This window comes from Carex rostrata, chromosome 14, assembly GCF_964058835.1.
Source record: "Carex rostrata chromosome 14, lpCarRost1.2, whole genome shotgun sequence".
Taxonomy (NCBI): domain Eukaryota; kingdom Viridiplantae; phylum Streptophyta; class Magnoliopsida; order Poales; family Cyperaceae; genus Carex; species Carex rostrata.
This window is the reverse complement of record NC_135931.1, coordinates 7077624-7095695: the sequence shown is the minus strand read 5'-3', so window position 1 is coordinate 7095695 and position 18072 is coordinate 7077624. Positions and strand designations below refer to the sequence as shown.

The 18072-nt window shown below is 35.6% G+C and overlaps 3 protein-coding genes across 3 annotated transcripts; 1 reads left to right on the top strand and 2 right to left on the bottom strand.

The window, feature by feature from the left end:
- Positions 1-2287: 2287 nt before the first annotated feature.
- On the top strand, positions 2288-3415 carry LOC144565296 (Acyl-CoA N-acyltransferases (NAT) superfamily protein). The gene is made up of 2 exons (XM_078315008.1): positions 2288-2603; positions 2965-3415. The coding sequence occupies exons 1-2, from the start codon at positions 2336-2338 to the stop codon at positions 3276-3278; spliced, it is 582 nt and encodes a 193-aa protein (XP_078171134.1). The 5' UTR covers positions 2288-2335; the 3' UTR covers positions 3279-3415.
- A 794-nt stretch (positions 3416-4209) lies between these two features.
- LOC144565295 (zinc finger protein CO3-like) lies at positions 4210-6090 on the bottom strand. The gene is made up of 3 exons (XM_078315007.1): positions 5370-6090; positions 4822-5033; positions 4210-4482 (listed from the first exon to the last, which is right to left on the bottom strand). The coding sequence occupies exons 1-3, from the start codon at positions 5985-5987 to the stop codon at positions 4335-4337; spliced, it is 978 nt and encodes a 325-aa protein (XP_078171133.1). The 5' UTR covers positions 5988-6090; the 3' UTR covers positions 4210-4334.
- A 4113-nt stretch (positions 6091-10203) lies between these two features.
- On the bottom strand, positions 10204-14374 carry LOC144565148 (uncharacterized). Its single transcript, XM_078314813.1, has 6 exons — positions 14003-14374; positions 13017-13159; positions 12575-12718; positions 11957-12142; positions 11426-11550; positions 10204-10653 (listed from the first exon to the last, which is right to left on the bottom strand). Exons 1-6 carry the CDS (start codon positions 14208-14210, stop codon positions 10428-10430), a joined length of 1032 nt encoding a protein of 343 aa, XP_078170939.1. The 5' UTR covers positions 14211-14374; the 3' UTR covers positions 10204-10427.
- Positions 14375-18072: the final 3698 nt, after the last annotated feature.

The window sequence follows — 18072 nt, the reverse complement described above, 5'->3', positions numbered from 1 at the left end:
TTCACGACCTCTCCACAACCTGTTATATTTTGGGATTACATGTATGTATTTGTGTCTAACGGCCATAGCCACCGCCTTGATGCTCATCGATGGGTCCAACTTAATGTATGCCTCAATTGCATCGGCAATTAGTGATGCTGTCAGATTTGAATGGTCTGTCCTTGTGGACGCAGACTTGCATGTATGAGGTGGTTCACACTTTTCAATTATCCATGCTTCCCCCGAACCCGCAGGGGTTGCATAAAGGCGAAACTCGCAACGAGGGGCATTTTTGCATATCACAACCAATCTTTTTGATTCCCTTTTTTGTAATATACATTCCCAGTTGCCGTGAACATGAGTCTCATGGATTTTCTTTACAAGTTCATTTATGTTGGTATAGACTTGCCCTGGGGCAAGTTCACGATTGTATACAACACGAGGACCAAAGAAACTAATGTCAGCCTCTTCAAAAGCTGTGGTATTGTTGAATGTGGTGACATGATGCCTATTCCCCCGACCCCTGATTGGGAATTTTTCTTCCCTGGACAAACCTGGTACATTTGCATCACCATCTGATAAGTCATCAGATTCCCAAATTCCTTGGTATTCATCTTCAGTTTCCATTTCTCTTTCCGGTATGGCATCAATATTAGTATCATTTCGATTAACGGATAACTGTATCGGTACTGACTCTGGTATAGCTGGAAATGTAGGGATTATGGGTGCCTGTCTGGGTGGTGGTGGTGGTGGTACAACTTCAGTAAACTCACGGGAGTTATGGTACCCCGGGTTGTCATAACAGGGACTGTGGTACCCCTGGTTGTCATGAGGGGAGTGGTGGCACCCCTGGCTGTCATGAGGGGAGTGGTGGTACCCCTGGTTGTCATGAGGGGAGTGGTGGTACCCCTGGCTGTCATAAGCCGAATTGTCATAACCTGAAGGTCCAGCAGGGGGAGCCCTAGAAGGTCCAGCCCCAGCCGCACTAAAAGGTCTAGCCCCAGCCTGGGGAACCCTCCTGGAATATAAGTCTATCATCGCGACCCCCCTAGACTCAAATTGTTGGTACACAGCCTTCCACAACTCCTCATCTGTTATAGGAAAACTCACAAAGTAAGGTTTACCCGCCCCAGCCTGTTGTGTGTCAATTCGGGTAGCCAATTCTAAGTCATACCGGTTGGGGTTTACACCAGTCTTTTCATATACTAGTTGCTTAAGTTCAATAAATGTGGTTCTTTCATTAACCTGCAAGCCGAATGAGGCATCTTTCGAGTAATACACGCCCTCGACACCCTTAATTAGCTTACCGCCCACGTACAGTGCAACCAGCATTTTTTCCTTAACAAACTACATTTAAAAAAAAAATTCATAAGAATTACAGTATAATAGATTCATTATTTTTTGCAATTTAAAAGTTAATTATAATATTAATTAAAGACTAATTTATAGTATTTACAGACTGCGGGTATAATAATTATTAATTAAAAATTAAACAGAAAATAATTAAATAAAAAATAAAATACCTGTAGCAATTGCCTCTAAATCGTCTAAAATCGCTTCAAAATCGCTCTCTCTTTCTTCTCTGTGGTTTAACAAATGATACTGTGTGCTGGAGAGAGAGAGACAGAGTGGTTATAAGCCAGCATACTGGACCGCCAGGGATACTGGCGGTCTGGTCCCTACTGGACCGCCCAGGTTTCTGGCGGTCTGGTTAGATCTGAAAAAACTCAAAATTTGGGGTTATTTTGATAAAAAATGTTTTTTTTTTGGGTTATTAATAAAAATGGCCGCTTTTCACCCCTACAGTAAATTGTCATATATTGATATACATGTCAAATAAGAAATAAATCTGCTGTTATTCCTTGAAAATAACTTGAAAATAACAAGAACCTGTTATTCCGATCCCAACGGTTGAGATCGTATATCAATGAAAAAAAAAATCATACGCAAATCTCATCGAAAATCAACAGTTAAAATCTGAATTACAGGTTCCTGTTATTTCCAAGGAATAATTTTGTTTCCAATACTATTAAACGGACATGAAACTATACACTTTAACTGGCAACTACAACTTTTTATTTACTTACATTTTGAAGCATAATAAAACGAATTTGATTATTAACTAAGTGTATTAATACTTTTCTTTTAATATATATCGTTGCCGATAATTTGTCGACAACCTTCAAAAAAAAAAAAAACTTTAGATGAAACTAAACTTCAGCTCACAATAAGAAAAAAGTCAAACGGGTCGGGTTTATGGGATTGCCCCGTTGCTAAAGAACTCCATGAAAGGTATCCGGATAAACCTCTCATTCTCTACCAACCAACCAAAATCAAAGAGTTTTCCAAATTCCAAATGCACTCCCACACCTTCATCCGTTCACCTCCGCTCCGCTCCTCCATCCTGCCCCTCTCCCTTCGCCGTTACATTACCCCAAAATGCACCCCAACTGCTGTCGCTTCATCTTTGTCCCTGCCTGACTCGGAGCTCTCTTCTCGCGGCTTCTCCATCAATTACTCTCCAACCAACCTCGATCCCACTGCCTTGAATGACATCTTTGCACGAGTAGGATTCCCCCGCCGCGACACGGCCCGGCTCAGTCTGGCACTGTCGCACCCATCAGGTCTGAAAATAGAACATCTCATGTTAACAATCTCTGCATGTCAGTAATGGCATACCTAATTACCACTTCATTAGTAACGAACATGACTGGTATTGTAATTGCTATCTGTGGGCATTTGTGATTTTAAAAAGCAAATTAGATTGACTTGATAACTTCAGGAAATAAAAATAATGGAATATATTGATGCCCCATCAACGTACCATACCCTGATTTAAACTTGATAATTTCAAGAAATCAACTTAGAAAAAGAAACAAGCAGCACCCCTAAATATGCTACGTAATAAAATTTAGTTATGCATTTCTTTCTTTAAGCCGGAATCAGTATTGAGCTAATCAAAGTAACCATCTAAACTATTATCAGGTTCTCTTGTCTGGCTGTCAAGAACCAAAGAACCAACCAAACCAGTAGCATTTGCACGTGCAACCGGTGATGGTGTGTTTAATGCTGTTGTGTGGGATGTGGTGGTGGACCCCTCATACCAGGGCATTGGGCTTGGCAAGGCTGTGATGGAACGGGTCATTGCAGAGTTAAGAGAGAAGGGGATAATGAACATAGCTTTGTATGCAGAACCCAGGGTCATCAGCTTTTACCGCCCATTAGGATTCATACCCGACCCGGATGGAATCAGGGGGATGGTGTACTCACGCAAAAACCTACAGAAGAAGAAGAGATGACAATGGAATAGGAAAATAGGATCCATTTTTTAGGATCCTCCTCAATTCCATAAAAAATGAAGAATCTCATGCACAGAAAATGTTTCTCCAAAAGAATCTTCACCACAAGTAATCTTCTCATGTAATCTTGTGCATACGCATTGCACTAGTTTATAACTTCTATTTTTTGTATTTTGCAAATATTTGTTGCCAATTTGTAACAGAAGATAACAACAGTATAGGTTCAATAATACAATTAGTAAAATAAATCTTAAACTTTTACTTTTATCCATAGCAAAAAAAACTTTATCACTATTTAATTTATTTCAAGGACAATGGAATTACAAACTAGGATCAAATTATATACGTTTTGGCTGGAATGTGCATTTGAATCATTCCTTCCAGAAGCAAAAAACCCAAAAAAAATAACATTAATTCACAATGAATTAAGTCGGAGCAGAAGGTTATATATTTTTGCTGAAATGATGATCTAAAATTATAGCTAGATAACATAAGCCAGCCTATACGTACGTCTACGTAGAGTTCTTCTCATAAAGGTAAGAGCAACAAAGTCACACATATTTTGAACCTCCATTAATTACACTAGAAAAATAATTCTCGTCAGGAAATTTGATCATAAAAGTGAGAGAAGATTAATTTCAAGTGCTAATTCAAAGCTACACTAATTCCATTACATGTCTACTCATAGTACAGCTACGCATCAATCTATAACAAATAAAGAACATTTATGTGTACAATTAATGTAGAAATTAATTAGAAGATCAAAATTGGCAAAATGCTGTTCCCAAAATCTGACAAATTGGTGGCAGTGTAGGAATAAACTTCTGATGGGGCAGAAATGAATGTTTCCAATATATATAGGAGGAGGTTAATGGAAACATTGTGATGAGCTGGGGATTTACTTTGTTTCCTGTTTTAAACAGAAGAAAAATTCAAGAAAAGCAACAGTAATTTCATTTCATGTACAGCTCTTGAGCAAAGAACAACATAGTAAGCATCCAAGTTATCTATTGAAAACTAAAAATACATGAACAACTATGTGATGGTAAATGTATATTAGAAGGTCGGTACGACACCATAGGCAGAATCTGACAATGCGGCAGCTGAGAAGTACTGATCCACCTCCAGGTCAACATCCGACCTTTTTGCAAACCGTCCCTTGATCCTTGGCCTGGTTTCTGCATATGCTTTTCTTGATGCATACCTGCAGTATTATAGTGATGATATTAGTAATAATGAAATTAATCCACCTTTTCACACCTCAGGAAAATTCTCCATTGGTACGTGGCAGATGCATGCAATATGAAGAATGCCTGTCGAAAATCCTTTTCTTTTAAAAAATTGCTGTGTTTCCATGTTTGAATGGAGGATTTGTTGAAATGTTAAAACTTAAAAGATCACAAGCTCAAGCCTTTATTGTTAAATTTGCTGGATTTCAAGTCTTACCCTTCTCATGTATTGCAAAAAAAAAAAAAAAAAAGAATTTCAAGTCTTCTGAGCCTGATGTTTATCTATATATGTTATTAGATGATAAGTAGCAAACCTAATAGTCTTCTCGAAGCGCCTAGTCTTTCGCTTCTCCCTGTAACGAAGAACTCTGGCCTCCCTGTCGAGGGCCATGAGCTGAGGTGGCAGCTGAGCTGGTGGGGCAGAGAAAAGGTCTATGGTCCCCTTGCAGGGCCTTAAGCAGGAGCTGGTTATGTCTGCAGCTGCAGTGTCTGGAACTACACTTGCATCAAGTGATGACACTGAGACCTACATGTGCAACACAATTAAATTGTTGATGGTTAATTCCACATGAACAGAAGTAATTTGTAACTAGCACTAAAGTGATAGGATGTTTTGAATTTCATTTATTGGCTCTAATTGTGTGTTTCTTTTCCTAAAGTCATTTGATATTTTCTAATTGAAGATAACGCATAAAAAATTATACATGGAATCAAGTTTTTGAAAATATGCACATTAGTTCATGTTTTTTTTACTCCGAGGCTGAAACAATTTACTATGATACCGTATCCTTCTTATCTTTTTGATGCCTTTTTTTTCGTACAATTACCTACCAATTCTGTTAATTCATATAGACTAACTCACGCTATGACTGAGTGAAGCACCATAACCAAACCCACACTTTGATCCATCATACATTATATCACCATGCAGCCTTTGCTGTTCTTTTTGTAGCTGGTCATTTGGAACCACCATAAAATCTTTCGGATTCTCGCCCGCTGAATCACCACTGCTCCCTCCAATATCCAAATACTCGTCCCCAAATCCAAAATCCAATTTCTCACTGTTCTTCATAGGCTCGAGCAGCAGCCACGACGACGCCTCCTCCTCGTCCTCTTCTTTGATCTCGTCATAATTCTCGTCTTCGTATTCTGTTTCCTTGATTTTCATATCGTCATGCCTGTCTGCTCTGACAGGTCCTAAGGCATGGTGGTGGGCCAGGCCAAGCCCAGGTCGAACGACACACCCACCGGCTCCAAGTGTCCCTGGCATCTGTGTGGACCCTGTCATTGGGACCCGGTGATGGCGTCGGGCAAGTGGGTTTGCGGAGTGCACCTCTGCGTCACAGGCTGAACAGAGTGCCGCAGCATCGGCGCGACAGTAGACCGTGCACGGCGCTGCCTTGCAAGATTCGCATGTCTGCGGCACGGCCGAGCCCCAACGACCCATGCCTCCCTCCTCTAACTTCAGCATGTCATTCATATAATTAACTGACTCTGGCTCTCTCTGTCTCTTACTACTGTGTACTTTGGATTTGGAATCGACTGTGAAGTTTGAGAGATTGAGCAGTGGTTGAGAGAAGGCCCAAGGATGAAATTAAGGAGGGGAGAATCGAGTTGGTCACACGTGGCTGTAAATGAGAGGATGAGAACAGCCGGTCTCTTATCTTGCGGTTGCCTGGTGTTGTAGGTGGGGTCAACTGGGTTTTTGTGGGGCCCAGAGCAAACGAATCTGTAAGAAAAAATTTCAGTTCATACCTCAATTGTCCATCACTCCGGTCTCCTGATACGTTTACTATTTAATTTTTGTAGCGGATACGTGAGGTATATAATTATAAATACTTAAAATTAAGAAGTCTAATAATTGTAACTCAACCAAAATTTCTGAGCACGTTCTTCAAATAATTTAACAAAAAAAAAATTTCAATGTTATCCGACTTTTATTTTCAATTGCAATATTCAAACATTTAAAGCTCTCTTTATTACATGCTACTCACAATCATTTAAACATCTATCTGCAAACATTAAAATTCTAAATCTACATAGTTTAAACTCCTAATTACTTTTGTTTTCAAGCCAAAAACAGAAAAATTCCTTTCATCCACTTTTTTTTTATTTTTCCTCTGACCATTCTTGTCCATTTTCCTGACAATCCGTGATGAATTTTGCGAATCTAAAAATACAAATGTTTTTTTACCTGATTTTCTCTTTTAAATGAGATTCATGAAGAATGACTTTCAAGTTATATTTGTGTCATAATTTTTTTACCACTTTAAATCTGTGTGACAGTTAGTTTTTTTTTATTTTGCTTCAAAATAATTTAAATCTACGTTTATAAGCCTTCAAATCTTTCGTATAAACCTCATGTACAAGCATATAGACCTCATTAATAACACTTTAAATCTCTAGAATAAAGCGTATACACCTCATGTACAAAGAATTTAAACCTCAACAATAACACTTCAAAGCGTATAAATCTCAACAATAACACTGCATTTACAAAGCTTATAAACCTCATGTAGAAAGCCTTGAAAATTTTAATAGTTATAGACTGAGATTTAAAAACTTGAAAATTTAAAGTACTCATGAGTTTTACTTTAAAAAAAAAACAAATGACTTTAAAATTACTCAAACGTATTTCTTCATGGATCTTATTTGAAAGATAAAATCGAATAGAAAATATTCGTATTTTTAGATTCGTAAAATTCATCACAGATCATTGAAAAAATAAATTATATTGATCAGAGAAAAAATAAAAAATAGAGGGTGAAAATAATCTCTTTTTTCTGGTTTGAAGACAAAAGTAATTGAGAGTTAAAACTATCTATAAATGCTTTCAGATAGAGGTTTAAATGCTTGTGAGTAACATTTTAAAATGTTATAAATATAGCTTTAAATGTTTGGATATTAGTACTGGAAATGAAAGTTAGACAATATTGAAAGTTTTTTTTTTCTATTAAATTACTTGGAGAACGCTCTCGGATATGATGGCTCGGGGGATCAGAATATTTCTCTAATTTTAATTAGTTGCTTTTAACAACAATCCAGTTATTTTTAATATAATAATAATATAAAACTAATTGATTGTATATTTTCTTTTTAATTATGCGATTACATCCGCAGATCTATAACCGTTGGATCGTATCTTGTAGATATGAACAGCGGGTATGCCTTTAGCCTTGTTGATTTCTGCGCTGAATCCGTGTAGACTATGGTGTGGCCAGCAACTATGTTATACTTCAATACACAGAAACAGGACGAGACGCATAGACAATCCGATCACGTCCGTGGCGCTTAGATGAGATATATCTCAAACTTAAAGTGTTTTTTTTTTCGCACTAGCTTTGATGCGTTGGCGTTGCGCTCTCTCTTTACAAGTTGAATCCAGATGAAACGGGGCCCACACCAGCACGTTACTTTCAGACTTTTTTCTCTGATACACGTAGAATGAGAGGGTTCAAATGTCTTCATTTTTGTGTCTCTATCGTGCTTTTATTTTTAAAAACTTAAATAATTCAAAGTTTAAAATTTAAACATCAAAATAAAACCGTTATATGTGATCTATGTTATTTTCTCCATGTGCTCATAAAAAATTATCACATTTTGATTTTTCTTTTATATGAATCAATAAGTTGAAAAATCAATGTCTAGAAATTATTCACATTTTTATACATTTTTACAAGCTCAAGATGACAATCAAAACAAAGTTGAAATGCCATAATTTTTTACATGTACATAGATAAAATGATATATTTCATATCCAACGGTTTCATTTTAAATTTTAAGATTTAAATTTTGAGTTATTAAAGTTTTTAAAAATGGAGGCATTTGAACCCTCCTCATATAGAATTGTAGAATTTCTTACCGATCGAAGGTAAATAACACATTTAACCCTCTTAGTTATTAGAAAACGACCCGCAATGTATATAATACAAAAAACATCAATTCTTCGCAGAATTTTTCCACAACAAAAGGGAAAAAAAGTATTAGAAAAGAATTTAAGAATACTTGCTGCTGCGGAAAGATAGCTATGACAAAGTGTAGATTTCTATGTGCATCTCTAGTTTCTTTTTTTTTGTAGCAATTTATCTTGACGGAGATTTATTTCATGTACTTTTGATAATAATAAGAAATACATTAAAATTTAAAAATTGGTATGTGAAAAATATAGTCTATAAAAATGACATAATAGATGCTATCATATTTAACATATATTTGATAATACATCAAATAACATCGATTGCATAAAAATTTAGACACAGTTAATATATGAAAATTAACATATCTATAATTGTTTTCTATTTTATAATTTTTTTTTACATGATTGAGAAAGTGTTGTAAAGATGATCAAAATCGCGACAATAAGTGATTGTCAACAAACTCGTAATAAAAAAAAATATCATTGACTTTTATGATAACTTCTTGTAAATAGACGTTTCATTGATGAACATATTTGTAGCATGTTATCTGAGATTCTGAATAATTTTTTTTGTTGCACAATCAATAAAGACAAAATGAAAAAGTATGTGACTCGTATGCTACATAAAATCAAACTAGCTCAAGTCAAAAAAAAAAAAAAAATCAAACTAGCTCTTCTAGTATCTTTACTCCGAACCTTTACATGAGAGTTTGTATACGTGTTTGAATTAATTTTTGCAGCAAGCTCTAGACAAAAATTATTTTGGGATAAGGAAAAGTAATTTTCGTTAATTATCATGGAGCTGTTCGGCAACACCCTTAACCTAGTTAGGATTAAGTTCTAAGGAAGCTTAAGGAACCGGTGTTCGGTAAGCTAAAGGAAGGGGCAACGGATTAAGGAAGCTGGGGGGGGGGGGGGATGGTGTCTTAAGGAATGGAGAGCGGATTAAGATCCGGACAAAAGGAGGCTAAAGGAGGTAAGTTTAATCCGTGCTAAGGAACTGGTGTTCGGCAGAATTAAGCGGCTAAGGAATCTAAAGGAGGCTCGTTTAGCCTTAAGGAGGCTTAATCCCGTCTAGCCGAACAACCCCCATGTGATTTGCAGGTGGATTCTTTACAACAAATAAAATAACTAATTTGGATTTTAGAGCTGAAAATCAGTATTTAATTTAATGGCACCATGTGAAAAGTTATAAGTTCAAAATTTGATTGAATATTAAAAAAGATCGAGTAACTTGACTCGTAATCAATAATCACACAAAACAACTTGGGTTCCAGAGCCGAAATACCGGGTAACATGCACAGGAAACAACCACCTTTGGCGACACATTGGAACCGAACTAATTAACTGATGATGTCACTTGACAGTTGCCACTCATGTTATAGTCTTAGCTATTCCTTTTCAAATGCTGATTTGGAACATACTGCTATCAAGCCACGTGAAAGACACGCAGGGGATACTCAAGTTATGTATGTGGGTTGCTGAAGCCTAAAGGCCAGATCACAAAGGACAACTCGGAGTCGAGCTACTTAGCTACCCACGTGGCCCGATACTTGGGCTACATTTAAACAGACATGCCAACCACTTGTCTTTGATTTATCTTTTGCCGTGCAAATTTTCGTATATACTAGGCCATTATTATCTTTTCTCTCACTTTCTTTGTTGCTGTTGTCTGACTCTGTTCAAGATTGGATAAGGTAAGTACTTGGTGCGCTTCGACTCGTAAAACAAATAAATGGTTAAATACTGATAATCGAGACAGGACAGAAAAGAGAAATCGTCAAAAAATAATAATATTATTATTAATGTATAAATTCATATAAATAACAACAAATAATCTAACTTACATGCCAGGCTACAAAAGTGTACTCCTTTCCTCAACAAGATATAAGATAAATAGCGACAAACGAACATTTAATTGTCTGAACAAAAGAGAACAATGACCGAAACTATTATCAAGTGACATATTTTATGGTATTATAATTTCATTTCAAATGTGTATTCTTAAGAGGAATATTTCACAATGAGCTTATCCACGTGGATGATGATGTCATCAATTGTGGGCCGGATTGCAGGCTGAGGCTGAAGCATCCATATAATAAATTGACGAAGTGGGTCTGGGTATGCTGGGTTTGGACCATCAGCCCATTTTATTTGTGCACTTTTGACAGCTGATTTGAGCCCTCCTTCAGATTCATCAATTTCATAATCAAAAGGAGATTTTCCATACCTAAAGTTTTCACAAAAGTTAGAAAAAGAGATTCAATTAATATCTTATTACTAAATCTTTCTAGAATGAATCAGATGCTAGCAAAAATTGAAATTTCAACTAAGTGCTATTGTACCTAAACAATCATGCAATGGACCTCAATTGAACCCAACTAATACTCAATTAGGCCTCAATTAATTGCACAAGCTAAACATCTTTCCACGCAATCATAATTATAAAGAAGCCTCAATCTAACTTCACCTCAATTATATAATGGTTTCCAATAGTGCAAATTAAAACTCAATCTGATGCAATTATAGCTCAAGTTTATATGATTAAGCCTTTGTTAACCTTTGAAGTAGGGGTGGCAATGAAACCGATTTACCAGATTGCCTGAAGCGTACCATATTCAATTAAGGCAGTTTCTTTTTGTTAGCTTATTGGTAAGGATATGGATAAGAAATTTTTTTTTTGATAGCTTGACGATTAAGGAAAGATTGATTTATGCAATATTTCATGTAGTTTCCACTAATCATTAACCATAATGGGTAAGAATAGGATATCGGTAAGGCTAATGTTTAACAAACAAGGATAAGACATGGACACCTGACCCACACCACAACCCATTGACACCCCCACTTCCAGAGATAAGCCTCCATTTACCCTCAAATGTGCAGTACAACTCACCAATAGCTCTCTCAAAGATCTCTTCCATGTGTCGACACAAAAAAAAACAAACAAAATAATTGTAGTCAGAGGGAAGAAATAACAGGATAGAAGGGCTAGTACATACATGATTGCATATAAAGTACAACCGAGAGACCAGATATCAGTTCTCTCGTCTATATCAGCATTGCTTGGCACATCCCATAGTTCAGGAGCCCGGTAAAGAGACGAACAATGCTCTGTCGCCCATTCCTACAATTGATACCATTTCAAAGGGCGTTCAGATTATTACTTGTTCAAATCACCTTTTAAGATCTTAAGCTTTAAGCAACTGGCCCATACTCAGCTTAGTCCCACCAGAACCTGGTACAAACAAATTATCCCCCACCGAAGAAGAGGATGTGCATCAATTAATTTTTTTTTTTTGTGTGTGTGTGTGGGGGGGGGGGGGGGGGGGGGGATGGTTGACTCTCTCTGTTCAATTTAAATTGTGATGCAGCACATGGAATAAGAAGCAACTGCCTATTCTCTCACGCACACAAAAATAAATTTGCTGCAAACAATGAGAGGTTCACAAGGAATACACACAAAACTTACAGAATGTCTAAAAATCAATAACCAGGGCTCATTCACAATAGGAAAATTACAACACGCATACCTGCAATTGTGATGCTTCAGACTGGGACCGGATTGACCTCCTAGCAGGTCGGGCGCTCTCAAAATCCATCAACATGGCAAGTGGCTCTTGCCCTTTTCTTTGGGTTATCAACACGTTCTCTGGTCTCACATCGTTGTGTGCATGTGGCGGGTCAAAACTGTGCATGTGCTTCAGCCCTGCACAGAGCTACATAGATACAAGGATATAAAATGTCAACTGCATTTGAAAAGACTGATTTATGCAAGAAAAGCGATATGATAATCTCTCTAGTGCCAAGCCTATTGAATTCAATAGCTGAGTTAACCCCTCAAACAAAATAATCTTATATAAAAGTACAAGGACAAGCTCTTCTTTTTGTGATTGTTTTTTCTTTTTTTTTCTTTTTAACTCTCTAAAAAGAAGTTTTTTTGTGTGATTTCACGGCCTTTGAATATAGACCGCAGCCAAGAGCAATAACAAAAGGGAAGAAAGACCGGAAGATAACCATGCCATTTCTGATCCAATCAAGATAGATGCAGCTAAATCCTCAGGTACTTTTTAGCATACTTGCTGACAATAAAGCCAAAATAAGCTATAAGGCACTAAGAGGAATAATGTAAAATCAATTTATGAAATCACCTGGCGAAATATCTGGAGGACAGTTACAGTTGGGAAGAACTCGTTCTTGGCTTGCATAATTTTGGTCAATTCAGACAGCGTGCCATCTAAGTGTACTGGGAATAGCAAATAAGCTTCATAGTTTTGAAGTCCATCTTCTTTTCCCTATTGATAGACAATTATAGTTTATTAATATCAGCAAAGAAGAAAGAAATCATATCACATACACTGCAAATTCTGGTCAAATTGATAAACAAGAGACTTAAGGGTTATAATGGCTAACTTGGATTAAAATGAGGATCAATTACTGAATGAGATCAAATTCATAATTAATTGACTTCAATTGAACAGTTGGACAAGCAAGCCTAAAAGCCAGTATGTAGCATTTCAACTGGCACCATACACTGCTGCCAATCTTCCACAATTATCAAACTTTGCTGCTGTTTCTAATGCAATGTATTACCTTAACGGAAATGATGGCGTGGTCAAGAAGGGGAAGCAAATTGGGATGGTTGAATTGAGAGGAAACACGTATCTCCTGTTTAACCAATTCCAACTGTTCTTTGCTATGTATCATAAATTTCTTCATTGCATATGTCCCATCAGCTGAAAAACATATAAACAGTAAAGAAAACAACAACATAAGTTCTGACCTAAATTCCAGAACTTGACTCTTGGTTTTTGCGGTTTTCTTCTGCTTAGTGACATTGTCGTCAAAGATTTATCACTAAACTCATTTTTTTCTTATTTACTTCTTCTATATGTTTGGGCAACATGTTGCTTACCTGAAAGTTAATGTTCAACTTTATTGGAAACGTATCCTTAAAAAAACAAAAAAACTGAAGTTGTTTAGTGTTGACCTGAGATCTAAATCTTAAGTCAAACAGTATAACAAAGAAAGCTTGAAAGTTCTTCCTGTTGGTGGTAAGTAGTGGACAAACAAAATCTGGCCCAGAGAGAGTTTGTCAATATTGACAGTTATTTACAATTAGGATTAAAAGATTGTTTGTATTCATCTATTCTCATTTTACCAGAACTAAAAAAAAGAACCATTACTCTTTTCTGAAGTAGTAGGCCAAAGAAAATAATCAATTAGTCAATAAAGTTTCTTGTGCAAAACATATAAAAGGTAGAATAAATAATTATGAATGTAATGCACACAGAAAATACATTTTATCCACCTAAGAAAACCTTAAAAAGGTACCTGCATTCAAAAAACATTCGTCAAACCTTACCTCATCAATCAGATCCAACAAATTGAGATCTGAAATACAAGGACTAAGCAACAAGGATCTATCTACAGAAACAGATCCACTCCCATTTATCAGGAAAAAGTTAACTGATAAATACAATAGCAAAAGCCCACTACATCACAAAGTCTAACACGCACCAAAATTTATAAGGAAAAGAAGAAAAACAGCACGAGATTCAAAGGAGGAGTTATTCTACCCGAGATGTGGGAGGGGTCGATTGATTTCTTCTTGGCGAGGCCGCTAGCGCCGTCGGGAAGGTTCTCCTTGACGAGAAAGACGGTGGAGGATGCATCCGTACCTCCGATCTGCTTCAAGATTCGGAAGCGGTTGTCGTTGACCCAGACCTCGCCAGTTCCTCCGGCCGCGCCGTAGATCGCGTTCAGCCCCGAAAAGGAACACCCCATTGAGAAGATATTGAAAATGATTCTTTACCTCTCTACCTCTCTCTCTCTCCTGCTCGGTTTAATGGGAAGTAGACTTGTTCAGGAGAGGTGAGAGAATTGAGAGGTACGTTGGAAGAAATTTAATTATCTCAGGTCGTATGTGTTTCTCTCCGTTAGGTGCGGGGTGCTGTGAATCCTGTCAACGCGCGGGATGGTCCGAATGCATTCGGATCGGGTAAATCCAATGAATACCGCTTATGGTAAACGATCCAATGAGCTTCATTATCCATATTGATTTACTTACTAGTTACTACTAGTAATTGCCAAATGCCAATCCAATTCGGATTCGGATCTTGTTTAATGATTTTAAAGCTCGATAGCAGGACGCAGGTATTACAGTGGGACAGTGTAAAAAGTACGTTGTGAATTATAAGACATGATTTGATTTGAATACATAGGTGAATATGTAGGAGCTTGCTTTGGCAGAATACATAGGGCTGTTAATGATTAAGTTTCGACTCAAATTTGACTCGGTTCAATGAGAGAAGTAAAATGATTCGGCTTTAACTTGGTTCGTTTTTGAAAAAAAAACTTAGCTCGATTTAGTTCATGTAAACGCTTGACTCGGTTCGTGAGTTCGTTCGCGAACTCACAAACCGGCTCATATTTTTACTTGAGCCGTGAGCCAGTATATTATTGCATTATTCATAACTATGTAACAATTATTCATCATGTGAAAAGAGAACGAAGATTGCTCAGTATACTATTGGATTCATTGGTTTCTTTTTATTTTCTGATATAAAGAAGTTTTTTTTTTCTTTCCTCTTGTTAATTTTCTCTGTTTCAAATTGAGTTGGGACGCTGCCGCGTGTTGTGTTTTATATTGCAAATTTGGAATTTCATTTCAATATTGGATGGTTTTCAAAGAAAGAAATTTAAAATTTGCATTTAATACATTTTCTTTTAAAATTAACTTTATATGAAATGATGAACAATTGAGCTGAACTTTTTTCTTTCAATAGCGAGCCGAGTTAAGTTCGTTTTTTTTTTGGTTTCGAGTTCAATTCGTTATGATTCTTAAGTTTATCAAATCTTTTGGGTGACACAGGAATAGCGCTAATCCAGGAATAGCTGCTATTTCTGACGAGCTATTTTCAACACAACACGTTTGAGTGAAAAAAACACTATTCTCAACAAAGGAATAGCTCGGGTCAGCTGCTATCCTGCTATTCCTATGAAATGTTGGGTTAGCAGTTATTCCGAACCTAAGAATAGCTGCTATTCCGAGCTATTGATGTCTGGTGAGCTCAAATACAAAGTATGAATTTATCAAATTAATTTTAAGTGATAGATTTAAATCGTTAAAAACTGATTAATTTTACGAGTGATGTGTTTACATGTCAAATTAATTTAGTGTATAGTCAAGCAATTAGAAAGAATTTTTTTTTATATATTTGTTTTATACTAAATTAATTTATAAATTTTACATGTAAACATATTACTCGTGAAAAAAAATTTAATTTTAATAGTTTAAATTTGTTGTCCGAAGTCAATAAGATAGATTTTAGAGTTAATCGCACTAAATTCTGAGCTTAATAATATTCTAGTTCTACTCGTTATTTAGTACTCTTTTTAAATAATAAATTTATTTTTGTTAATAACCTTTGTATATTTTCTCGAGAGAGGTTGGATCTTGTATCATGCACATTGTGTTCTTTGTACAACTTGCCGCATTAAAACCGGTCATCATTTATTTGGTAATGCACTTTCACCGAAAACTTTTGTATTGTGCCTTCACCCAGTTCAAACTTCAAAGTCAATCTCTTGCTATCTCATACAACAATTCAGGATGCTTCACTGTAAAAATCGTGCTAACGTGTTTATTAGACTTAATTTGAATAATGGATGTTGGGTGCTGTGGAAAGGAAAAAAATAGACCAATCTTTTCAGTTAAAGGAAAGTATGTTTTTAACTTTTTATAATTCCGTCGTAAAGAATATGCAGATAGAGATGTGCAATCCCTGACCATGCAGAATGAGATCTGAATCGTCCATTTTAATATGGCACAAATCTCAAATAAGCTTTGAAATGATTTTGAATTGGCTCGAGGAATTCTATCTCGTGCAATACCACAAAGCGATATTCACTCAATAAAAATAGAAGACATTTTTTTTATGTTGTTGAGGATTTACCTCTCTAATAGATATTTTTTTTTTGGGATTTCATTTTGTTTATCATTTTTGTAAAGTCTTATTGTCTAATAAAAATTGTTGGGTGCTAATTTTTAATTAATCTTAAAGAATAATATTTGTATGGAACTGTGATTGACAAATAATCTCTGAAATAGTTATAGAGAAATGCTATTTGGAATAGCACCGACAGCATTTGACAATTTGAAAATTGAACAACGCTAGAAAGAGTGCTCTTCCTCTCTTCTCGTCCTTTTTTGACAATTTTTTTTATAATATTTCTTTCGTACAATATTTTTTATCTGACTAAACCCCTTGCACGATTAACCGGCCTGTAATGTTATTCTGAATATTAATACAGAAAAAAAATGTATTGGCAGAATTATGACTCACCTAAATAATTCATACTTATTTTTTCCGAAATAAAATACATATACTTCTATTTCAAAACTTTTTAACTCCGTCTATACTTCATATATCATAAGAAAATTCAAAAAATTCTCTTCTTGCATTCCATGTTCTATACACCCAAAATGTATGTATACTTAATATGTATGAGTAAAGCTAATATACACTTAAGTGTAACGTACACTTAACCTTAGGGCCATCAGATTTCTTTAAAAGTCGTGTAGATTCTTTAATAGTCGTGGTAGCATGACTTTTAAAGAAATCTGACGGCCCTAAGGTTAAGTGTACAGTACACTTGGTACACTTAAATGTATATTAGCTTTACTCAATATGTATATTATTCATATATGACTTATATAGTTATATATCTAGTATGTAAGTGTTTTCTATATTTTTTTCTTTCCTAAATAATTATAAGAAGGTTAAAGCAGGGGCGGATCTACATTTATCCGTACGGGTGCTAAGTCAATTTTAAAATTTTAGTTATGTATATTACAATTTAATTGAATTTTATTTTTTAAGAACTCGTATATAGCCTAGCCTCCCTCATAAAATATTACATGTTTATTTAATTTGTAGTCTAGTGGTTATAACTTTGTGGTTGTGGAGGTTTGAGAGCTTGTGTTCAATTCCCACCAACATCATATTGTTCATTTTAATTTTAGCATCTCCTATATTGAATTTCTAGTTTCGCCCCTGAATTCAAGTCAAACACTTTTATAATCAAAGTATGAACTCGTTTGAAACAAGGACAAACATATTTGATGCACAAATAAATGGTACAGATAGGGTGTGCAGTTATCATTTTTTGTAAATCTAAATACAATAATTACCATTGAAACAATATTAAGGAGGTGGACAATAAAACATTTCTTTTACCTCATAGAGTGAATAGAATTGAGAAAAAAGGAGTTAAAAAATGTAAATTTTAAAATGGACGTAATTACTTTATATATATATAGAGAGAGAGAGAGATGGGCTATGGTGCATTGCAATGCATGGAGGGGTTTGTGCATTGGACCATAAATCTAAAATTCAAAATCCAAATAGCCGATCCAAACCGTTTATCTTGTTCTCCATATTAATATGTGCTTGGAAACCAAATTTTATATTTTTATGAATTTTTTTACTATTTATTAAGTATTTTACAAAATTGTTGATCCAACTGTGGCTGCTGATTTTACTGTTTTGTTAAGCCACCGTTGGATCAACAATTTTGTAAAATACTTAATAAATAATAAAAAAAATTCAGAAAAATATAAAATTTGGTCTCCAAGCACATATTA